The following is a 26,009-nucleotide window of genomic DNA, read 5'->3' as shown; positions in this document are numbered from 1 at the left end:
CTTCTGAAACTGGGTAATGACTGATGTGTTTCATATTCTTGTTTTCATTTTTAAATTCTCATCAGATTTTGCCCAAGTTTTATCTCAACAATCTTCTCCAGCCCTGTGTTTTTCCATAAGTTGCTCTGACTCCATTGTCTTCACGAGGTAAAAACAATGACTGCAGATGCTGGAAACCAGATTGTGGATTAGTGGTGTTGGAAGAGCATAGCAGTTCAGGCAGCATCCAAGGAGAAGCGAAATTGACGTTTCGGGCAAAAGTCCTTCATCAGGAATAAAACTTTTATTCCTGATGAAGGGCTTTTGCCCGAAACGTCGATTTCGCTGCTCCTTGGATACTGCCTGAACTGCTGTGTTCTTCCAGCACCACTAATCCAGAATCCATTGTCTTCACATCCCTCCTCTTCCTCTACCACCTCCACCACAATAATGGCAGTCATTCCTTCAGCTGACTTAAATTCTCTCTCTTGCCTACTGTGCAGACCCTTGCCTTTTTCTCCTTCATTAAGACCCTCCCATCAACCAAGCTTTTGGTCACTCATCCAGAGGTCTCTCTCTTGTTTGCAATCTTCTTCTCTCAGTCTATCTTTAGAATAATGTTGAACAAATGCATGCTTGCAATGCGACACTGGTACAAGCTACTGCTGTCTTTGTTATGCCAGTCAATTTCAAATTCAGGTGAATTTTTCATGAGACTTCAAAGCACTGGCTGAGTAGAGCGTTTGAATAAATTAATTCCAATGAATATAGTTATTAGTTTGACTGTCCTTTATTGACGCAATGGAGACACAGTAGCAAGAGAATACAGAAATCTCCTTTTTATAAATGAGTTAGGATTGAGCCGTTAAATTAAGTGTATAGAGGAACCTCGATTATCCGAAGGGCATTTGTGGGGATTATTTCGTTTAGTTAATCAAATTCTGGATAATCGAATGCTAGGATAACATAGTTTAACCGAGCATTGGGACCTTGCCAGATAATCCAACATTTGGATAATTGAATGCCGGATAATCAGGGATCCTCTGTAATTCCCTGGGAGATTTGGGATTCAAGGAGTACATTGGTCCTTTACAATCAGCATTTCAAGTGATGTATCTTTTGATGACTGTCACAGACAGCGCACACAGGCGCTTGGTGGTAGTAGAGGTCACATGACAAAGACAAGCCAGCCAGGAACTTCCACAGTCATCTCCTTTTTGAAAAAACAGTAGATGCACACATTCGCCAAGATACCCAATATACATGGTCAATAATGAAAATTAACATTAATTAACGTCGTTAGGCCAGAAATGCTAATCCATTTCACTTCCATTAGTCTCTGTACATGCTTCGGATAGTTAGGGTGCAATTTTTTACTCCCTGGAGGCAGCAAGAGAAAAAATAATTGGGCTGAATTGGCCTTGGTGAGGTACTCAAACCCTTCTTACCTTATCGCTAATTAATTTCAGGATGAGAAAATCCATGGTGTTGTATGTAGCTGTCTGTAGTTGCGACAATATATCGAGACATTAATATTCTGTCAACTGGCCTGCCCTGATTCTTGGTGAAAGTGAGGACTGCAGATGCTGGAGATCAGAGTCAAGATTAGAGTGGTGCTGGAAAAGCACAGCAGGTCAGGTAGCATCTGAGAAGCAGGGACATAGACGTTGCAGGAATATAGGGAATCCTGATGAAGGGCTTTTGCCCAAAATATTGATTTTTCTGCTCCTCAGATGCTGCCTGACCTGCTGTGCTTTTCCAGCACCACTCTAATCTTGGCCTGATTCTTGTTGAGAACGTTGAATGTTTGCATTCTGATTGGCTCCCCAGTGTTCAGCTCTGACAACAAACTGAGGGTTTTATTGAAGTGAAATTTGGCTTTGTCATTTCACTTTGATTTTGTAACTGACTCCTGTTATTACTTTTGGCTGCGATTGTTTTCTGCTATTGGAAAAGTAAAGTAATTTGAGTGTAGCATGACTTCTGGACTACTTTCAATACCATAGAATCATAGAGATGTACAGCACGGAAACAGATCCTTCAGTCCAACCTGTCCATGCCGACCAGATATCCCAACCCAATCTAGTCCTACCTGCCAGCACCTGGCCCATATCCCTCCAAACCCTTCCTCATCACCCTTTGTAAACAGTGGCACCATATCAGTCAAAATCCAGTCTTCCGGCATCTCACCTGTCACTATCGATGATACAAATAACTCAGCGAGAGGCCCAGCAATCACTTCTCTAGCTTCCCACAGATTTCTCGAGTACACCTGATCAGGTCCTGGGGATTTATCCATCTTTATGCATTTCAAGACACCCAGCACTGGACATTTTGCAAGATGTCACCATCTATTTCCCTGCATTCTATATCTTCCATCTGTAGGTTCATTTCTCCATTCAAGGGTTGTGCAGGCCTTTGCTGATCTGCTCAATTTTTTATGATACCCTTGGCAATTTTTGTAGCTTCTTCAGCATTTCAGTTTGACGGGCAATAAGGGTGGAGATGACGTGTGGTGCCGAATCTTTCATGAGTTGGCTGAATGCTTCATTCCCAAGTAATATCATTTTGCATCACAGTATCTTGAATGCCAAAATGGCTGAACTGTGCTTTTAGATTTTCTACAATCACAACTAGTAGTCTTTGAAGTCATCTGGTCTAACTCCAAGTCGTCAGCAGTATTTGGTGGTGACCAGATGATCTCTGCCCACTAGTTTTGGACTCTTTCCTCCCCCCACCCTCGGGGAAAAGACTTTGCCTATTCACCATATCCATGTCCCGCATGATTTTATAAACCTCTATGAAGTCATGCCTCTGCCTCGGATGCTCCTTGGAAAATAACTGCAGCCTATTCAGCCTCTCCCTGTAGCTCAGATGCTCCAATCCTTGCAGCATCCTTGTAAATTTTTTCTGAATCCTTTCAAGTTTCAGAACATTCTTCCTATAGCAGGGAGATTAGAATTGCACACAATATTCCAAAAGTGGCCTAACCAATGTTCTGTACAGCCACAACATGACCTCCCAACTCCTATTCTCTATGCACTGACCAATAAATGCAAGCATACCAAATGCCACCTTCACTGTCTGTGATTCCACCTTCAAGGAATAATGAACCTGCACTCCACGGTCTCTTTGCTCAGCAGCATTTCCTGTTAACGGTATAAGTCCGGCTCTGATTTGCCTTTCTAAAATGCAGCACCTCACATTTATCTAAATTAAAGTCCATCTACCACTCCTTGGCCCATTGGTCCATCTGATCAATGTCCCATTGTACCTTGAAGTAACTTCTTTCACTGTCCTGTACACCTGCAATTTTGGTGTCATCTGCAAACTTACTAGCCATAACTCCTATGTTCACATCCAAATCATTTAGGCAAGTGACAAAATGCAATGGCCCCAGCATTGATCCTTGCAATACACCACTGATCACACACCTATAGTCAGAAAAGCAACCCTCCCCCCACCACCCTCTGTCTTCTTCCTTCGAGCCAGTTCTGTATCCAAATGGCTAGTATTTCCTATATTCTGTGAGATCTAAACTTGCTAACCAGTCTCCCATGAAGAACCTTGTCAAATGCCTTACTGAAGTCCATACAGATCACATCAATTTTAGTTGGTTACTTCAAAAAAACTCAATCAAATTAGTGAGACACAATTTCCCATGCATTAGTGAATGATGTGTTTTTTCCTGACAATTGGCAATGATTTTAAGGTTTGTTAAAGTTAACTCTATCATGGGGGCATTGGAACCCAGGTCCCCAGAACATTAACTAGATCTTCGGACTAATAGTCTTGTGATAATACCACTAAGCCTTCATCTTGTGTCTGGATTAGTGGTGCTGGAAGAGCACTGCAGTTCAGGCAGCATCCAAAGTGCAGTGAAATCGACGTTTCGGGCAAAAGCCCTTCATCAGGAATAAAGGGAGTGAGCATGAAGCATGGAGAGGTAAACTAGAGGAGGATGGGGATGGGGAGAAAGTAGCATAGAGTACAATAGATGAGTGGGGGAGGGGATGAAGGCAATGGGTCGGGGGGGGAGGGTAAAGTGGACAGGTGGAAAAGAAGATAGGCAGGTCGGACAAGTCATGGGGACAGTGCTGAGCTGGAAGTTTGGAACTAGGGTGAGGTGGGGGAAGGGGAAATGAGGAAACTGTTGAAGTCCACATTCATGCCCTGGGGTTGAAGTGTTCCGAGGCGGAAGATGAGGCGTTCTTCCTCCAGGTGTCTGGTGGTGAGAGAGCGGCGTTGAAGGAGGCCCAGGACCTCCATGTCCTCGGCAGAATAGGAGGGGGAGTTGAAATATTGGGCCACGGGGTGGTGTGGCTGATTGGTGCGGGTGTCCCGGAGATGTTCCCTAAAGCGCTCTGCTAGGAGGCGCCCAGTCTCCCCAGTGTAGAGGAGACTGCATTGGGAGCAACGGATACAATAAATGATATTAGTGGATGTGCAGGTAAAACGTTGATGGTTGTGGAAGGCTCCTTCAGGGCCTTGGATAGAGGTGAGGGAGGAGGTGTGGGCACAGGTTTTACAGTTCCTGCAGTGGCAGGGGAAAGTGCCAGGATGGGAGGGTGGGTTGTAAGGGGGTGTAGACCTGACTAGGTAGTCACGGAGGGAACGGTCTTTGCGGAAGGTGGATAGGGGTGGGGAAGGAAATATATCCCTGGTGGTGGGGTCTTTTTGGAGGTGGCGGAAATGTCGGCGGATAATTTGGTTTATGTGAAGGTTGGTAGGGTGAAAGGTGAGCACCAGGGCGTTCTGTCCTTGTTATGGTTGGAGGGGCGGGGTCTGAGGGGCGGAGGTGCGGGATGTGGACGAGATGCTTTGGAGGGCATCTTTAACCACGTGGGAAGGGAAATTGCGGTCTCTAAAGAAGGTGGCCATCTGGTGTGTTCTATGGTGGAACTGGTCCTCCTGGTAGCAGATACGGCGGAGGCGGAGGAATTTGGAATACGGGATGGCATTTTTGCAAGAGGTAGGGTGGGAAGAGGTGTAATCCAGGTAGCTGTGGGAGTCGGTGGGTTTGTAAAAAATGTCAGTGTCAAGTCGGTCGTCATTATTGGAGATGGAGAGGTCCAGGAAGGGAAGGGAGGTGTCAAAGATGGTCCAGGTAAATTTAAGGTCAGGGTGGAATGTGTTGGTGAAGTTGATGAATTGCTCAACCTCCTCACGGGAGCACAAGGTGGCGCCAATGCAGTCATCAATGTAGCGGAGGGAGAGGTGGGGAATGGTGCCGGTGTAATTATGGAAGTTTACCTTCATCTTGTGTCGTTTGTTTGATTTGAACAAGATGCTCCATGTACTGACACACCTGTGTTTTTGTTGTTCGGCTTCAGATTCATCTGGTGAGCTTTCTCTGAGTCACACTGGACTCTTACCATCGTCTCAGGTAGCTTCTATTGTGTCTTCACATCCATAGAATAGTAGATCATCCATAGTAGCTCCCACTTCTGGAGGATCACTAGATATCACATGATGTCTTCATCGATACTGTTCAGCAGTGGTGGAAATGCTGAGCAGCCTGAACTGCAACCTAAATATTGTGCATTCACCCAGCTTCCCTTGCCAGTTCCCATTCTTCACACTGAAAGGAGTAAGTAACTTTGCAGTGGCGAGTTATGACAACATTTGTTCATTAGATGGAATGGAGCAGTAAGATTTTTACCAAACTTTATCAAAATCCTTTGGATCTATGCATGGTCTGTTTTCCAGGTGTTTTCACTGCTCCCATCTGCTCCCTCAGTCAGCAGGGGCTGTCCCTTTCTCAATTCCTCCCTTCCTTTCCAGCTGTTTTAGCTGAAATTCTCCCCTGAAGATGATGAATGAGTCCCCTCTATTTCAAGATGATATTCACTAGCAAGACATCCAAGACCTGTCAGCCTTGGTAATCTTTTAGGATCTGTTCAGAGGTCACTGACTTAATGGCCTGGGGAATGTTGCATATCCTTTCTGCAACATCTAAGGTTTATCAGATCAAGCTTTAGACTTGCTTCAGTTCAGATGAGTGGATTTTCCTTCGTGTATAATCTGGAACTCCAGATCTTCACTTCTATTCTTGTTCATTGAGCTTCCGGCTTTGTTTCACGTGTTGAGGTGAGTATCATTCCGTCATTTGGCCTCAACTGTACATGCAGTTTTTTTCACATTTGGTTTTCAACATTTTGAATAACTTTTTTCTCAGGGTCAGCAATGCTCAGGGTCAGCAAAAGCACTGGTGTCTACCTGATACTTCATGTGCCCTTTTACAGTCGTCAGTCTAGCTGTCACAAACCAGTTACCACCATTACACTTGACAATAGCAACTTGTATGGTATAATGTCATTTGTCAGAATTATTGGCTACTGTCCTTGTAGGCTTGCTTTGCTGCTTACTAGCTAAATACTTGTCTGTAGTTAGAGCACTGCTTTCCCTCACACTGGACATGTTCTCCTTTCCTTTTAGAATCATAGAATCGTAGAAACCGGCCCTTCAGCCAACAGGTCTACACCCACCCTCAGTAACCCACCCAGACCCATTCCCCAATCCTACAAGTCTACATTTTACCCCTGACTACTGTATCTAACCTACACATCCCTGAACACCATGAGCAATTTACATAGAACATAGAAAAATACAGTGCAGTACAGGCCCTTTGGCCCTCGATGTTGCGCTGATCCAAGCCCACTATCCTCCATATGTCTATCCAATGCCCGCTTAAATGCCCATAAAGAGGGAGAGTCCACCACTGCTACTGGCAGGGCATTCCATGAACACTCGACTCGCTGAGTAAAGAATCTACCCCTAACATTTGTCTTATACCTACCACCCCTTAATTTAAAGCTATGCCCCCTCGTAATAGCTGACTCCATACGTGGAAAAAGGTTCTCATGGTCAACCCTATTTAAACCCCTAATCATCTTGTACACCTTTATCAAGTCATCCCTAAACCTTCTTTTCTCCAATGAAAACAGCCCCAAGTGCCTCAGCCTTTCCTCATACGATCATCCTACCATACCAGGCAACATCCTGGTAAACCTCCTCTGCACCCGTTCCAGTGCCTCCACATCCTTCCTACAGTATGGCAACTAAAACTGCACACAATACTCCAGATGTGGCCACACCACAGTCTTATACAACTGCAACATGACCTCAGGACTCCCGAACTCAATTCCTCTACCAATAAAAGCCAGTACGCCATATGCCTTCTTCGCAGCACTATTTACCTGGGTGGCACCTTTCAGAGATCTGTGTACATGGACACCAAGATCCCTCTGCTCGTCCACACTGCCAAGTATCTGACCATTAGCCCAGTACCCCATCTTCTTGTTACTCTTACCAAAGTGAATCACTTCACACTTAGCTACATTGAACTCCATTTGCCACCTTTCTGCCCAGCTCTGCAGCTTATCTATATCCAGCTGTAACCTGCCACATCCTTCCTCACTGTCAACAACTCCACCGACTTTCATATCATCCACAAACTTGTTCAGCCAACCTTCTAACCCCTCCTCCAGGTCATTTATAAAAATGACAAACAGCAATGGTCCCAAAACAGATCCTTGCGGAACACCGCTGGTAACTGCACTCCAAGATGAACCTTTACCATCAACTACTACTCTGTCTTCTTCCAGCCAGCCAATTCCCAATCCAAATCTCCAACTCACCCTCAATGCCATATCTCTGTATTTGTCGCAGTAGCCTCCCATGCAGTAGCCTAGCATGGCCAAATAACCCAACCTGCACTTCTTTGGATTGTGGGAGGAAATCAGAGCACCCAGAGGAAACCCAGGCAGACACTGGGAGATTGTGCAAACTCCACACAGACAGCCACCTGAGGCTGGAATCTAACTTGGGTCCCTGGTGCTGTGAGGCAGATGTGCTAACCACTGAGCCATTCTGCCATAAGAGACAATTTATAGCAAAAGTTTACAGTGTGATGGAATTGAAATTATACACTGAAAAATACCTTGATTGTTTGTTGAGTCTCTCAAATGTTAGAATGACCATGATAGTTTTGCTTCTTTCATATTCAGAATAGTGACAGTTTAATGGTGAAATTTTAAAAAATCTTACTGGAGGAGCAGACTCCTAAGTAAGAACGTGTTTGGCCATGCCCTCCATGTCACAACTGAGTGACAGGCATTGTTTGGCATTCACAGGGAAACCCCATGCCTGAGAGTGCTTGGTCTCTCACTCCTACATCGCATCTGAATGACACACATCGAGTGGGTGTTGACGTGAGTTAACTGTTTGCTCGCCAAACAGCCTTGTTAGTGAGAAAAAAAACTCTCAAAAAAACCTCTTTTTGGTTTTCGAAGCTTTTTGGTTTTTGGGTGTTCCGATAAAGGATCTTCTACCTGTACTAATTCAGATTGCTGTTTGTCAGCTCTCTGCAAGTTCCCCTCCAAGCCACTCACTATCCTGACTTAGAAACTCATTCCTGTTCCTTCAGTGTTGTTGGGTTAAAATGCCCGAACTCCCTCCCGGAAGTTATTGTGGACATACTTGCACCAAATGGACTGCAGTGGTTCCTGAAGCAGCTCACCACCACCTTCTCGAAGGAAACTAGGAAAGGGCAATACATGCTGATCCAGCCAGTAATGCCATCATGAAAATATTTTTTAAAAATTCCTGTCTTGAATAATGAAGTACACTCCTCACTTGTGCATCAAAGGTTTGATATTCACTGCATCCATTATTACAGCGGATGAATAGACGTGTCATTTTGCAGTTTTCTCTCAAGAAAATAAGATGTTAGCTAAATTGGTCTGACTTTCAATAGATGTTATTTTTCATGCAAGTGACTTTCTTTTTGAGGTTTAGTCATCCTGTCACAGATGTTCTTTGGAAACGTGACATTACTGCAATGCATAAACACAGCTTTAGTGGTTGGTTTTCTGTGGTATTTACTTTCTGCACCAGATGAATCGGTCCCACTCTTGTGTATCATTCCACATCCGAACCTTTGGAAGAGCAGCAATCCTACCATGCACAGGTGACCTTGTATAAAACTGGAATTTCCATTTGTCACTGTGCCAAATGTTCTCCCTGCTTTTATTCGTCTGCTTTTAACACACACCCTTTGCAGATGTTATGTTGTCTCAAGGAGATTGCCTCTGTCTCTGGTTCTTTTGATAAAATGAGAAAATACCTTTTATGCAATTATTGGTTAAGGTCTGGCTTATAGGGTGCTAGAAATATATTCTATGGTAGCCTTCAAAAGGGAATTTGGTAAATGCATGAAGGATAAAATGTTCCATGGCTATGGGAAAAGAACAGGAGTAGGATGAACAGCATTGGTCCTTTGACGTTGCTGGTATAGCCTCAATGCCCTGACGAGCCTCTACTGCTTAGATTAGATTCCCTATAGTGTGGAAACAGGCCCTTTGGCCCAACAAGTCCACACCGAGCCTCCGAAGAACAATCCACCCAGACCCATTCCCCTACATTTACCCCTTCACCTAACACTATGGGCAATTTAGCATGGCCAATTCACCTAACCTGCACATTTTTGGACTGTGGGAGGAAACCCATGCTGACATGGGGAGAATGTGCAAACTCCACACAGACAGTTGCCTGAGGCGGGAATTGAACCCAGGTCTCTGGCACTGTGAGGCAGCAGTGCTAACCACTGTGCCACCGTGTTGCCCTTCTGAAACTCCATATTCAGATTGTCAAGTCATAATTATAAATACAGCCTATGATTACAAACCCTGGTGAAAGCAAGGAGCAAAGCTAAATGTTGAGGACACGTTTGGGTATTATTGACTAACATTAATTTTTGAAATCTTATACAATAATTGTAAAACACTCGGCAGCTAATCTGCTTGGTCAAGGTTGTGAGAAAGAGTCGGATTCAACCCCAAAACATAAACCCTGTTTCTCTTTTCACAGATGCTGACAGAATTGCTGAGTATCTCCTGCACTTTGTGTCTTTATTTCAGATTTCAAGCATTTGCAATATTTTTTTCCAGTTTTAGTGGTCAAAGGAACTGTTGTTATACCATGAAGAAACACTAGATTCATACATACACAAGACCTATACAACACAGCAAGATTCTATTAAGAGGGTGCAGATAATTTTCTTTTTATTCTTTATTCATTTGTGGGATATGGGTGTTGCTGGCCGGGCCAGCATGTATTGCTGGTCCCTTGTTGCCTTTGAGAAGGTGGTGGTGAGTTGCCACCTTGAATTGCTGCAGCCTGTCTGCTGTGGGTTGACCCACAATGCCATAAGGGAGGGAATTCCAGGATTTTGACCCAGTGGCAGTATACATTGTGAGTAACTTGGAGGGGAACTTGTAGGTGGTGGTGTTTCCATGCATCTGCTGCCTTTGTCCTTCTAGATGGAAGTGGTCATGCCATAAATCACTCAAAGAAAACTCCAACTGGTCAGCTGAAAGCAAGTTTGCAGATAAATAAGTTTGTAACCTTTCTATAGTGCTTAACTAAAACACGAGGGAACAGTCTAAGCCACCTTTAGCAGAATAGGCTGAAGGCACTTTGTGGTGTAGTTTTTCTATTTCTACACTAATGCTGACGGGAGGTTAAAATGTAGTGAAATTGAGTGGAGGGTCCATTTTTATGAAAACTGTGTGAGTGTATCAACTCTGGGAGCATATCAGCACATTAGCCTCAACCTCTGGATTACTAACGTTAACAGACTCAAAACCTGCTACTAACGCTGCTGGATTTTAATGTCAATTTAAAAAATCCAAAATTGAAAGCTGGTCTTTGTAACGATGACCATGAAACGATCATCAATTGTCATAGAATTCCATGCGGTTTGATGATGTCCTTTCAGGAGGGAAATAAGTCATAGAAAAAAGGAACAAGACAAGGCCTTTCAGCCCTTTGAACTTGCTGCACAATTCAATATGATCATGGCTGATCATACAACTCTGTACCCTGTTCCTGCTTTCTTCCATACCCTTTGATCCCTTTATCCGTAAGAACTGCAGTTGTTTCTGCAAAAGCATTATGTTTCTTCAATGCAAGTTGGCTTTATCGCGATTGAAGAATTTAGACCGTTATTTGAAGAACACTATCTTTCCTTCCTTGTACTGGCTCTAACACATTAGATTAAATGGCGTGGCTATTGTGCGATTTTCGTATAATGCGAGATTGTATGAGAACAGAACTATTGAGTTATTTCAGAACCTACTGTATAGCTAACTCCTAGTTGAAAGCATTCAAACCTTTGGCCTCAACTGTTTTCCTTGGCAGAGAATTTCACAGACTTGCCACACTCTAGGTTAAGAAATTTCTTCACTGTAACACTAAACTGTGACCCCCTAGTTCTAGGCTCCCTGATCGTCAGGTACATCCTTCCTGTGTTCACCCTGTCTTGTTAGCAATTTTTAGGTTTCTAAGAGACCACACTCCTCATTCTTCTAAACTTCAATGAATATAGTCCTAACCAGTCCAATGGTTTTTCCTTTATCTGAGATGTGAAATTTTGATAGGATATCTTTTCTCACTCTAAAATTATTGCATTATATACTCTTTCATGTTTACATATGACATGCTGAATTTTGGTATTTTAACTAAAACATTTCAGTGCACCTTTCCAAAGGCTGTGTGATTTAGGTTTGTCTTTTTACAAAGTCTAATTAAAGCAAGACCTTTTAAAATCTGTGCTCAATGTGATTAAAACCTAGATTCTGCTTAAATGCTCTTAGTACAGTGTTTTGAGAAATCCAAGGAATATGGGCAAAGGTCCAAATTGTGCTGCACTCATCATTTGCCAACTCTTATTGGCTGTTGTATGTGTAAATATGGCAGGTCTTGTTAATGACATTTTAGCTTTGCCTTACAAAAAATTCCAAAGTGGTGAGCTAAGGCAAAGAGAACAGGGAGAAATTCAGGTCCCCTTAAGAACAGCCTAGACTATTCCTGTGAAAAAGAAAACCTTTTTCAATTGGCCAAAGAGTGGCCCTGTCTCTAAAGCAGTGTTAACAAGGACTTAACTATTTTATATTGAAATTATTTTGAAATAACTCCACCAAGGCTGTTATCCCATCACCAAGTCACCCTTTATTTACATGTGCATAGTACATGGTACTGTCAACCTGGTTGACCTCATTCCAATCAATACAATTTGTTTTCTAAAAGCTGCAAAGATAGTTTGATTTGTCAGTCTCTCCAAAATGCCCCCCATATGATGAGTCAGGTTTCATTCTGCATCAAAATAACCTAACCCGTAATTTCCACATGAGAAAAATCTCTTTTGGCTGACTTTAAGATAGCAAGACTGAAATCAGCATTTCATCTTAGTGAGGGCAATGATGAACCTCACTGTCTGTATGAGATGCCGAGAATAAATTATGGTATCCAGAGATAATTGTGTTTAGAATCTTACAGATTGTGTAACCTACGTGCTATAACCTATGTGCTATAACCTCCCATCACCTCAAGGTAGCAATGGCAAAGTTGGAAACTAGTAGTGTTTGAATCTTGATTTGTGCTGCTCATTCCACACCTTCAAGCTTAGAAGTTCAGAAATTTGACTCCAGTGGTGTCAGAAAATGGGAAGTATCTGATTAGCCACTAATTCTACCGGACACCTGGTGATCTGTCCAGTCTATTCAGTGTGTAGAATGGGCAGCCTGCTCATTTACCATCCATTTATTGTCTCTGCTTGAGACACCCAAACACTTTAGACCTATTTTGAAAAGCAATGCAAACTATCGTTGGAACAAAACCATTTTGGAATTTGACAAAGCCCAAGAGCTGATCTTAAATCAGCTAGCAAGTAACAAGTTTTCACATTGATGCAAAAACTGTGCTTTTTATGCCAAACCCAATGAGTGATCTGATTTTGTTGCAGGATATGAAGGCGTTCCAGAGTTCTTCACTGAACTGATAAACCACATTCAGGTTGTTCTGCAAGATCAAAACCCAGAATCTCCTCAGTTCAACCAGAATGGAAAGGCGGCTGAACAGGTGACGAGCATTTGTGGGGACCGGCCCTGTTCTGCCGCCTCAGGCTATGTGACCATGGCAGCAAATGATGCATGGCTTGTAGAAGATGACCCAAGCAGTAGCAAGAGGCTGCAGCACCAACGACTAAGTTGCAATTCTGCTTTGCCACCCAACTTTCAGAACTGTGTCGCTCCCGTGGCGACTAAGGCATCTTCACAATAACCACTGAGAACACTGGACCAAGCCCAAGGAAAGACCTTTAATGGGGATCAACTTGAACCACTTTCAACAAATCAATAAAACAATTTGTGTTTTGTTTGAATGATTTCACAGACTGACCCATCGACTGGAGCACAGTATCAAAGGTGTTTTGAGAAGCAGGTTGCAGATCCTTTGGTAAAGTCAAATGATAAACTCAATCTAATTTTCCTTAAACATTAACGTAGCAAAAGTTGCTTTGGTGAACTTTTACTACATAGGAGCTATTATTAATGCTCTCAACAGGAATTGATCACCAGTGGCTAGTTGAGTTAATCAGGAATCCTTCCTTTTTGTCCTAGATATTCAAGCATTTATTTTTCTTCCCTCTTGACTGTTCACCTTAACCAGTACACAATACCCAAATGGTTTGAGCTGTTTTGAAAGTTATCTTTAGGTTCATTTTAAAAACTGCAAGACATTAAAGTTCTGTGGATTTTACACATTATTAGACACTAGTGAGATCTGCCAATTTGAGAGAACCTGGCTGAAGTTTAGATCAGGACATGCTGTTGGCTTTATTTGGTGAGAATTGTTCAGTAAATGGATGTTCTGTTATTTAAAGTTTAAATAAAACTGAAATGTTAGTTTGAGGGGTTATTGATGTACAGTAAAGTGCCATTTTGCCTACCTATTGGCAGGTTAAACCAGGGCAGTTAAAAGCATGTAAATGCACAAAGTAGATTCCATGATCAGTGATATGATGGTCTGGCATCCTCTTCAGTCATCCGATTTGTTTTCATTTAAATTGTGAATAATAATGCACTTCCAAATGTGATCTTCACTTCATCTAAAATCAATTGTGTGAATGCACCTGCAAATAGTTTAAACAAAAGTGTTAGCCATTAGATTGTGATGCTTACAGCTTAATGTTTCAAACAGTGATACTTTTCCCTTGTTCTATTTCTTAGAAAAGCAGCATTGAGCAATTTGTGACATTTTCAAAATTGATAGTTTACAAATGCTATGGTGGGTAGTGACTCCAGTCAGCATTAGTTCTTTCCCTATGATATCAGTGTTTCAGTATTTAAACAGAGACCTGCAGTTTCAGTAACCCTCAGTTTAGGTGATCTTAGAACAATATGGGAACAATCAGAAGTAAGTGGGCGGCACGGCGGCACAGTGGTTAGCACTGCTGCCTCACAGCGCCAGAGACCTGGGTTCAATTCCCGCCTCAGGCGACTTACTGTGTGGAGTTTGCACATTCTCCCCGTGTCAGCGTGGGTTTCATCCCACAGTCCAAAGATGTGCGGGTCAGGTGAATTGGCCATGCTCAATTGCCCGTAGTGTTAGGTAAGGGGTAAATGTAGGGTGGGTTGCACTTCAGCAGGTCAGTGTGGACTTGTTGAGCCGAAGGGCCTGTTTCCACACTGTAAGTAATCTAGTCTAAGGTGTTAAAGTGCTTTCTATCTTAAAGGAATAAAAGGGGGAGTTTGCCTCTAGAAACCAAAGGTAAATGGCCATTTTATTTGATTAAGTTTGTGATTCCAAGTGTTCACTACCTTTTTATAAACAAAGCAAAAATCCATATTTTTTGACTCAAATCTAAAATATTTAGATCTGGATGACATTGGTTGAGCAATCTATTTTAGGCGCCACAATGGATTGTGTTGTAATTAAAACTTAAAATCAAAGTTTAAGACAGTGTACTTGAATTTTTCAAAATTGTACCACTATCAGGCTAACCTATTGCTTTAATAAACACTCCAGTTAACATGATTTAGCTTAGGAGGGCTTTGTTGAGTGTATTGTAACAATCTACATCTCTGAACCACTCTAATCATCTTGGGACTCTTAAAAGAAAATATTATGGCTGGAGCCATTGGGGTGATTCTAAATGTGACATGTTCCTTTTGGGAGTGCCATGGAAACCAGGCCTAAATATGTTTACAGCAAATCAAGTCGAGTGCACTAGATATTAGATGGCCATCTTAATGTGTTGATTTATTTCCTCTCTTGTCTCGTTGCATGAGAAGTGATGTGAAATTAATGAGTGATTTTCTTGCTGCCTTAAAATATTGGCTTGACCTTGTTGCACTGCTTCCTTCTTTGATATCAACTACTGAAAGTAATTGGGAATTTAGCAATTTAATAAAAAAAAGAGTTTTTTTATTCATTGTCTGAGTTGAGATTCACAAAGTTCAATTCCATGAACAATATTACCAGAAGGTGGCATATTTAATTAGCTTCACTATTGCTTGCAAGTGTTGCTACATTACCTGCAATCTTAAAGTGATGCAGTTCATGTTGTGGATATTTCAAAAGGGGTTAGTTGACCTCTATAAATACAAAATGGAAAATTCAGGCTAAAGTAGATTCTTTCAGTAATATTCTGGGAGGAACTCTTGGGATTTGATGCTCTTCACTTTAAGCAAGGAATATTGTTTTTACATAGTTATTTTGTTCTTTTTCTTCCAGATGTGAATTTCAGAGCTGTTGCCCTTTTGTAGAGAATTGATATGGGAACAGAATTAATTTGCTGTTTCATTTAGCCCCTTTTTGAGGGCAAGGGTTATTTCTCAGTAGCATTTGATAAAATTCAGCCAACAACACTGTCAATGGTGGATGAGCTTTGAGTAGACCGTATCCTTCAATTCAAATTCCTTCCTTGACCACTGTCCTGTTTACAAAATACTGAATAATTCATGATATTATCATAGTTTGACTCAAAGTAAATGCTGACAACAAAATTACTGCTACTTCAGTGACCAATTATTTCAGCGAAACTATTGTGGAAATACTCTTGCTTACAACACTCCATTTGTTTTGTGTTAACTGTTCCAGTAGCACCATCTTCTTGCCTCATACATTGTCCCAAGTTCTTTTGGAATAGGTTGCACCTTTGTGTTTTAAGTAGGCATTTTTGGCACCTTCCATCAAATAAAGAATCCTGCCATTTTGGTTCAAAAAGTTCCTGACTTTGAAACCACAGTTCATCTGAACCTTAGTAATGCTTAGGTCTGAGTTAGACAAATTGTATGTTCATCTGGTGTCATAATGATAGAACCCAATGCTTTCTGGTAATATTGTATAGTTGGAAAGTATTTGTTTAAGTTGTACACTCTAGTGACCAGTGGAGTGTGTAGTCTATAATATGTATTTTATGTAATATATATTTTGTGGCACCAGTAATCACAGTCTACACAGCTTCACCAAAATGTATTTATTAGTTTATCCATTTTATTTTTTAAACAATTGCTGCTTACATAAAACCAAAAATAAATTTGCTGTTTATTCTGCTAATTTTAATGCATGAAAGACAGCATAACTGTCTCATGTAAGTGAATGATCCTCCAATTTTTACCCCTTATGTAGTGATTTTGGAAAAAACAGAATTCTGGTTCTGGATGTTGACAAACCATTTGGAATGATTCAGTGACCAATAGTAGACCAATTTACATAGAGTAACTACATTAGTTGAATTTTGCAATGTAAACTAACCATTTAATTATTGTATTTCTTAAACTGGCTTCAAGGGACCAGACCTTTGTAATAATCCAGCCCTGAATTGGATTTTTCTATTGTGACTATTGTGTTGTGTTTCAGCTCAGTATAGTTGAAAATAAGAGGAAATGTGTATGTAATATGAATCTTAAACCTTGCTTCACGGTGTGTTTTATTTTGTAAATGTTGCATTATTAAGACATTTGTGTACATTTTCAAAGTTATGAACATTACCACTTTTGATGAGAACAGTAGTATGTAATGGGCAGATATAACCTGTGGAACAGAGGAGGGTACATTTAAATGGGATGGGGACAAAGATGAGATGCCTCAAAGGGTTTTACACATGTAATTGATGTTAGTGCGCAAATATATTGGGATGAACAAGAAAATGTCAGTCATGTAGAGTCAAATGAACAAGGACTGAAGTGCTTTAATGTAATTTTACTTCCAGTGTAAAGTTGAGTTAAAACAAGGTAACGATGATACAATATTAAACATATTTGTAAGGGGATTGAGGGGAGTGGGTGAAGAATTTGCCCTGTTTGGAACATGCTTCTTTTGTTTTGATTGCTGTCCTCATTATGACCTTCCCCAGTTACACAAATGGTAAAATGTTCCTTGGAGAGTACAAGAAAGACTGAGCTGCTCTTTGCCCAATTGAAAAAGATTTTTTCTTCTATTCTAGTGTATTTGGTAGCTGAATTAATATAGCTCACAAAATGTTCTTTATTTACAATAAAAGATCCAAAGTGGGTTCTTGGAGCCTATTATTAACAGTACAATAGAATACTTCCATAAAGCATAGGTAACCATTTGACTGTTGGAAATTAAGGAGCAAAATGCTTTTGAGCTTATTCTTATTCTCAGAGCTTCAAAAGGTAACATCTTTAATTTGAATTATGCAAAGCTTTGACGACTAACATTTGAAGATTCAAATGTGATCTGAGATTTAGACCTGAATTTACTGTATTCTATTTTATGAAAGTTTGAAAAGAAACCAGGCTGGAATGAATTTATTAGCTAAAATATATTTGAGTATGGCTTGTTGAAGTCCTAATAGAATTAGAATCCCTCAGTGTGGAAATAGGCCCTACGGCCCAACAAGTCCACACTGACCCTCCGTAGAGTAACCCATCTTAGATCCATTAATGGTTAGTGAATCTCACTATTATAGTAAAGAGAGAGCTTTGGTTGGGCCATTGAAAGCAACAATGCTGCTGTCATGGGTTGAGGAAAGGAAGAAAATAAATTCCTCACTATAATTTAACAATTTGCCTTGTATCAAAGATTTTAGATTAGATTCCTGACAGTGTGGAAACAGGCCTTTTGGCCCAACAATCCTCACAAACTCCGAAAAGCAACCCACCCAGACCCATTCCCCTACATTCACCCCTGACTAACGCACCTAACACTACGGGCAATTTAGCATGACCAATACACCTAACCTGCACATCTTTGGACTGTGGGAGGAAACCGGAGCACCTGGAGGAAACCCACGCAGCCACTGGGAGAATGTGCAAACTCCACACAGACAGTTGCCCAAGGTGGGAATTGAACCCGGGTCCCTGGCGCTGTGAGGCAGCTGTGCCGCCCTATTTATTAGGCCTAAAAATCTGTGAGCCGTTGAAATATTTGGTCAGCACTGGTTTTATTGGGTTTTTTTTTCTGGTTCCTTTCCAGACAGCACGAGTCAATTGGACTCGCCCATTCCCAGCTCACGTACAACCCCTCACCTGAATCCCTACTGGTCTGCATAACTCAGTGGCACAAATGGCAATGTCTCCACGCACCAATTCATTGGGACGACGCCTTGAATTTTAAGTATTTTCTCATTGAGAAACACATCCACTTAAATACTTGTGTGTATTGAAAGACCCCAAGAAAGATCCCATTCGCATTTATTTATTGAACCACTAGAGTACCTGTGATGTTTCAACTCTTAGAATACTGGGAATTAAACTTTGTGACCTCCATGTTGATCTGTTCAGTGTGCACATTTTTAAAAAAATCTGATTTTCCACTAAAGAGGAGTTTGCATTGTTTTTAAGAGTCTGGATAAAGTGACTACAAAACATTTGCATGTGGAGATAGCAGTCAGGCCTGATAATATTTCCCAACATTTGACATTCTAATTGCTCCCTGTAAACCTCTTGCTCTCATTTTCTGGATTGAAACTTTATTATTGTTTTCAGCTGATAAGTGAATTTCACTATTTTCAAAAAAAAACCTTATTTCAGGTGAAGTACTTTCAGACTGTATCTTGGCTGATGTTTTGGCAAATCTAAGAGTCAAGCCACTTAAAATATATTAAATAGTATTGTCAAAGTTGCTGAATAAATTAACATGTATTCATCTTTTATAAAGTCCTTATTAAGCAATGAGATGGCACTTTAGGAAGTTACAACGCAGAGGACAGAGGGCTAAATGAGCTGTAAATTGCCATTTAGTTGAAGTTTTTCCAGTTTCTGGAAATAAATTTGGAAGACAGCTTTTAATTGAATTAAAAGCAAAATTCCTGCATATGCTAGAAATCTACAATTAAAAGCAAAGTGCTGGAGAAACTCAGTAGGTCTGGCATCATCTGCAGACAGAGAAAACAAGTTAAGATTTCAAGCCCGATTATAATTTGGGTCTATTTATAACTCAAATCCTCTCTCCTGGATGCTGCCAGACTTGCTCCAACGCTCGCTATTTTTATTTATAATAGAGCTATTTTTGGACTGGCCGGTAGTTGAGGAACTGTGGCTTGAAAGTAGTGTCTTCTCTGAACAGTATCCTTTTATGACACTAAGAGGCAGGAATGACCATTCCTTTGTGTAAGTAGCATCAATTGATTATGCAAGATAAGTTGGATTATTCATGTTTGACTCTTAGTCTGTGCTATGTTCTTTTGAGGTGGTTATGGGGGGAAAATAGATCCAGCTTTCAAACACTTGATCAGTGGGCAATTTAGTTTAAAATTAAATTATAGTCAACTTCAAAGAAAAGTTTGAGGATCTGCCTGAAGACAGTTGCTTCTAGCTGTATTGAGGAGTTATTTATGCTATTTCTCTTTACTGTACCAATTCTTGCTTTCAGGTAAGCAAGATATCCTGAGCTCAGAGACCACATTGTTGACCTATCTTAAAGACATTGCTGTATGGATAGCATGTTGTGATTGGCAATTCTTCCCAATAAGGACAGTGGAATGACAGTTGAAATGGTCAATTTTTGTTCAGTTTGAGGAATTGAGCAGATTCCCACCTTTCTTCAATTTCCTGATTAAAATGTGGAGCTTTTTAAATAAGCTACACTTAACTCAAAAACAATATGGCTTCATCCATTCCAGTACTTTTGGCTTAAAAGTTGAACTGAAGGACGGTCACTAAAATGTTATCTACTTAAAGGATAGGTATGAGATTTTAATGCCTTCCATTTTTAACCAAGCTTTATGGCAAATATTAAAGTTTGTTTTATAGAGATTTATTTAGCTGTAACATATTACCTAAGTGAATTAAAATCCTTGGATTTGTTCCATTTCAAGATATTGAGATGGTAACAAATAATTTATAGTTTCAAAGATTTTGATTCTGCTATTGTTGGACAGCGAAATGAATCAAACACTGTCCTTCTAACTTGGGTCTGGGTTCAAATCTAACACTGGCTGAAAGACTTTGAAAGGTTAAGGGTCTGGAGTGAAGTGAATCTTGGATAATTTAATACAGTTGGTGTGATTATCGAGCTTCAGCATTAATCTCTACTTGTACATCTTGGAGGGAGAGAGTGGAGAGACTGGAATATCACTATCTGGATTGAGGTTTAGAGATGTCCATTCAGGATAGTAGAGGACCTTTGCATATCATTCATTGGAAATGTTATTGAGTGTAGAGTAAAAATCATGTTCAGCTTCCATTCACCACAGTCATCTCTCATACTGTTTCTCACATACTGAAAAGTAATTTCCATTAGATGTGTGACTAGTGCATCTTATGAACTGTGGCCTACAAAAGAAAAACTATATACAATGCCCTGAACCTGTTGTTGCATCTGCATAAGTTTTTGCCATTTAAAGTGGTTTAAGTATAATGAACACTGATTTAAACACTCCCTAACATTTTATTCAACTTGTATATTTTGCTCCCTGTTGCTGAACAGTATCTAGTGTAAATTGTAGAACTGTATATGTAATTGATCATTGATGCATGTCAACAATTTCCACTACCTCTTATTAGCAACTTACTATCTGTTGGAGCTAATAACTCATGTTCATGAATAGTGGCTTTTGAAATGGTTTGAGGTGAATGAAAAGCTTGGAAAAACTGACAGAAGGAAGTTAATGTCCTGTTATTGACTGAAGATCTGCCTCACTTTGCAGCGCAATCAGTTGGGTTTGACCAATTCCCTTACTTGTGCCTTGAACCTCACCATGCTCCATTCCTTCCCCCCTTCCCCCCCACCCCACTGTGTGCATGACCGTACATTCACCAAGATAGTAAAAAGAAAACAATAGCAAAATTTCAAATGGTCTTTCTGTTATTGATTTAGGGTGCGTGTACTCCTGTTTGCCTGTTAGTCAGTCAATGTGCTGTCTGTTTCTAAATTGACTTAGAAAATTATCTAAAATATACCTCCTGTACATCTTTATTGAATAAGAGTTCACCTCATACAGAGTTGCAAATTGTTCTAACCTCTTGTCCAGAGATATTGCCATTAAATTAAAAATTAAGTACTTTTATTATTTTACTTTTATAATCACCACTAAAACGATGCATTTTTTGCAACTGAAGTCGGGGGCAGAATAAGTTTTTAATTAGTTTGTTTGAAGATGCTAAAAAAAGGTAAAGTGAGCACGGTTTATTTGGTCAGGAACTTTGCTCTCCAACCCACTTGATTCCCACTGTGTTAGCAAATTGGCTTCCTGCCTCTGGGCCTTTTTCACTAGTGAAAGTTCTGTGGGGAGACGTTTGCAGTGATGGATACTCACTCAAGCAGCAGATAGACTTAAGTCAATTGAACAGCCAATTGAAACCACTCTCTTGGTTCTGATAGCTTTATGGAATGCCTGCAGAGTTCGAAGCCTGGCTGGGCAATGGATGCCATATCCTAGCAGCAAACCAAAGATCAGTGCTTTCTTACTAATGTTAAATCTTCCCACCCCCCACTAAAATAACTCAGCAGAAGTCAGTATCCCATCACCAAGTCACCCTTTCGTTACAGAGTCCTTACACTGATCCAAGCGGAGTGAACAGAACCTCTGACACTTCTGTTTTATTTACGCCTGACATCCGTCCACACCACACACTGACCAGATGCCTCAGCCCCAATCTACCTGCATACTAACAGACCATTCCTTCCCCCCCCCCCCGCCAGGCCAATCATCAACCCTCCGGCTCCTGCCTGCTCAACGTACTGACTAGCCCAATCTGGCCTGCACTCAATTAATTACAAAACCCACATACATTAATACAATTCTCAAAATCCTCACAACAGTTTCCAGTACCAAGGCAGAGACCACATCCGAAGGCAGAGTCTATTCCAACTAGCAGCAAATGCACACCCTGCATCGCGCACCCAGGTGTTCAATCTCGATGGAGGCCTGATCCATCCATAGAGAACCAGGCCCACTCTCAGGAACACAGTACATTGTGAAGCTGCAGTTAACTCACAGGGGTTTGGTCCACTCCTGAAGGCAGAGTCCACACCACACACTCAGGTGTTCAGTCTCCACAGAGGCCAGGCCCATTCACAGGAACACAGTACATTGTAAAGGTGCAGTTAATTCACTTGGGGGATAGTCCACTTCTGGATGCAAAGTCCACTTCAGTATGCAGCAATTGCTCACCTCCCAGCACACATACAGGTGTTCAGTCTTTACAGAGGCCTAACCAAACAGGAACAGCACATCTGGAAAGATGTATTTTCTCATGAGGGCTCAGTCCAAACACAAAAAAATGAAAACACATGAGATAAAAAAACCTGAGTGCAAGGGCTAAGCCCTGCCACAAAATCAACATACTCTTGAGAAAAGGACCAACATACAAGCCAGTGAAACAGCAGTTCCCCAATGAGAAATGAGTTACACAAGTAACACATTGACTGTTTAAATGTCAGTCCTCAAAGAGAAATGCCAGTTAACAAACTGGCGATATAATTCAGCCAGTTCAGAAATCATGTTTCCCCCAAAACAGAAACCAACAGTAGCAGTATGCATTTGATGTGGGCAGCCAGTTCAGAGTCAGTCCCCTCACGGAGGCAAATGGAGTGTCATTGACACTGATCCAGCTCTGAGAACAGAACCTCTGACACTCCTATTCATTGTTTTTCCCCTGTCACCAAATCACCCTTTAGTTACATGTGCACATAGTCTATCTCTGACCAGCCCAGCTCCAAGCCAGTCCCTAGAATGATGAGACTGAATCCCCTGTGTATTTTATTAAACATTACAGTTGATAAACAATTAACATTCATAGCTGTATACAGCAATCATGGACAAGGAGGCTCAAATCCCACTTTCAGTCATCACAAACATAACAGTAACAAATACATACAAGACATTCCAATTAGATAAGAAACAGTGCATAGAATACAGACATCCCCCTTCCCCGTCCCCATCCCCCACCCCAGTAACTCAACAAGCCACATGTCCCTCCCACCTTCCAGTCACTCTAAGCCCCTTCTGGCTCTCTCCCACCCTTTCAGCCACCTCAAGGATAGCCCGCCCCAAGTATCTGCCAAGGGATGACAGCAGTGAGGATGGTCTACCTACTTTTCGGCTCTGTCTGTCCCTACATACCATCTGGCTCTCGCCCACCCTGACCTGCCATCCAGCCTGTGAACTGTCTTGACACACCTTCTGGCCACCTTGAAGATAGCCCATCCCCTTCCCTGGGATGATGGTGTGTAGAGCCCATGCCCAGGAACAGAGTCCACTCCAGTATGCAGAATGCATTGTCTGAGATGAGTCCATTCATGAAGGCTCACGCGCGCGCGCGCACACACACACACACACACACACACACACACACACCCGTATTCATTCTTCATAGAGGCCTGGTTTGACCACAAAAAAAAGGCCTACTCATGAGAACACTGTACATTGGGAGTGAACCACACCTTTATACATTCCAAGACACAGCAATTGGTCAGCTCCCACCACACAAAGGTCTTTACAGAGGCCTACCCACAGGAACAGCTCATCTGGAAAGATGTATTTTCTAACAAGGGCTCAGTCCAAACACCAAAAAAGTGAAAACATTCAAAAAACAAAGTAAACCAAAATGCAAAGGCTAAACTCAGCCAGAAAATCAGCATAGTTCTCGTCTCAAAATAAAAAACAAAAGAGTAACACACAGGCTGTAACAATAGTTCCCTAATGAGGGCTGAATTACACCTGAAACACATTGACTGTGTAAATCAGGCAGTTTAGAAATCAGTCCTCAATAAAGAAGGAATACCAGTTAACAAAGCTGGCTTTGTAAACCAGCCAGTTTAGGAATCCGGTTCTCCCAAAAAAGCAGAAACCAACAACAGCAGTAACACACTGTGACCCAGCCAGCGTAGAGTCAGTCCCCTCCCTGACACAAAATAGTGTGTCCTGGACACTGATTCAACTCCCTTAGAGCCAACTCTCAGATTGAACAGAACCTCTGACACTCCTGTTTAGAATTTTGTTTCTATTTCCCACATGCTACTGCCTAACAGTATTTATTTTACCCCACCACCCATGTTGTGTGTGTGCAGATGTAGGGCACTGTGACTACCAACAAATGCATACATCCTTACTTGTATTCCACCACCAGGAAGAAAGGAAACGCCCAAGTGGCCAGTGACCAGCAGTGCCCTTCTCAACAAAGGGCAATGCTGCGTGATCAAAAAGTGAAGGGGGGGGGGTTTGGATTAAATCAAAATAGAGCTGGAGGGGAAAATAAGACACTCCATTCCCTATGGTGCCCACCTCTCCCTGAACAGCTCAAGGGTGTTGGTAGATACTGCATGCTCCTTCTCCAGAGACACCCAGGCTCTGATATAACCACGGAAGAGGGGCAGGCAGTCGGCCCTAACGACCCCCTCCATGGCCCGCTGCCTGGACCTGTTTATGGCTAGTTTGGTCAGGCCCAGGAGCAGACACACACCTTTTTTTTTAATCAACTCCCCCTTGAGTTACATGTGTAGAATCCTTAGCACTGATCCAGTTCCCCCAGAGCCAGCTCTCAGAGTAAAAAGGACGTCTGTCACTCCTGTTTATCTTTTTTTTTTCTCTTTCTGTCTTCACACTGATCCAACTCCCTCAGAGCCAGCTGTCAGGGTGAACAGGATGCCTGACTTTTTTTTCTTCTTTTTCTCAGAGTGACAGGGTTCAGACACTCCTTTTTTTTTCATTTTTCTTCTTTTCCCCTCATACTGCCACCTAATTGCGGTTGTGCTTATATTTTCCCCAGCACCCATGTTGTGTGTGTGCCAGTGTGGGGCGCAGTGAAAGACACAAGCTGTACAAATATTTATTCAATTTCTGCTATCAAGAAGAACTAAAACTCCTGAGTGGCCAGTGACAAGCAGTGCCCTTCTCAAAGGGCAATGCTGCATGATCAGACCATTGGATGAGGGATGGTATGGGGCTGTCCTTATATGATGAATACCTCTCAACTTTCCCATCCATCCGCTCCACCACACTCTCCAACTTATCACCTTCTCCCCCATCTTCATCTATTATTGCATTCTCAGTGACCATCCCCCCCCCCCCCACCAGCCAGGCCGAACACCTTCCCATTTATCTCAGCCCCTTGGCCCACATGCATCATTCCTAATGAAGGGCTTATGCCTGAAATGTCGATTCTCCTGCTCCTCAGATGCTGCCTGGTCTGCTGTGCTTTTCTAGCACCACACTGTCAACTTTAGGAAATACTCAGATTCTCCATTAGTAATTGATAGCCCATTATCTGTGACCAATGCTTCCAAAGAGTCCGTGTATCGCAAAAACTGAATGCAGTTTCTCTATCATTGCTCCTGTGTTTGAAGAATGAATGCGATACATGTCTACCCACTTCGAGGGGCATCTACAATGACCAAGGACATTGAGCCCATGAAACGAATTGCAAAGTTGTTGTGCAATCTAGCTGTTCCCAAGATTAGGGGGAGCTGCTGTGATAGTTTTACCCTTGTTGGCACTTAGCCACATTGGCGGGCAGTGTCCATGTCTGCATCTAATCCTGATCAGACATGAAGTCTCCCCAACTCTTCATTTTGGAAATGCTTGGATGACCCTGGTGGAGTTCACACAGTATCTGGTGGTAACCTTTGCTTGGGACAATCACTTTTGCTCCCCATAATAATGGTTGTGATGGCTCTTTTGGTTTCCCCCATCATCACTGCCAGCTGTTTTGTCAGGATGAGATCTTTCTGCATCCAAAGTCTGAAATTGTCAGCAGTGATTGGAAGTGTGTCCAGAA

General features: G+C 41.7%; 1 protein-coding gene across 3 annotated transcripts in view; it reads left to right on the top strand.

The window, feature by feature from the left end:
• Positions 1-16,739, top strand: part of itpk1a (inositol-tetrakisphosphate 1-kinase a) — a 236,456-nt gene extending 219,717 nt beyond the window's left edge. For all 3 annotated transcript variants that reach the window (XM_060829353.1, XM_060829354.1, XM_060829352.1), the window contains exon 11: positions 12,785-16,739. In XM_060829353.1, the coding sequence (XP_060685336.1) occupies positions 12,785-13,101 (317 nt within the window). In that variant the 3' untranslated portion in view covers positions 13,102-16,739. The remainder of the gene's footprint in view (positions 1-12,784) is intronic.
• Positions 16,740-26,009: the final 9,270 nt, after the last annotated feature.

The sequence above is a fragment of the Hemiscyllium ocellatum genome, chromosome 8 (assembly GCF_020745735.1).
Source record: "Hemiscyllium ocellatum isolate sHemOce1 chromosome 8, sHemOce1.pat.X.cur, whole genome shotgun sequence".
Taxonomy (NCBI): domain Eukaryota; kingdom Metazoa; phylum Chordata; class Chondrichthyes; order Orectolobiformes; family Hemiscylliidae; genus Hemiscyllium; species Hemiscyllium ocellatum.
The sequence above is the reverse complement of the archived record's forward strand: the minus strand, read 5'-3'. Positions and strand labels throughout refer to the sequence as shown.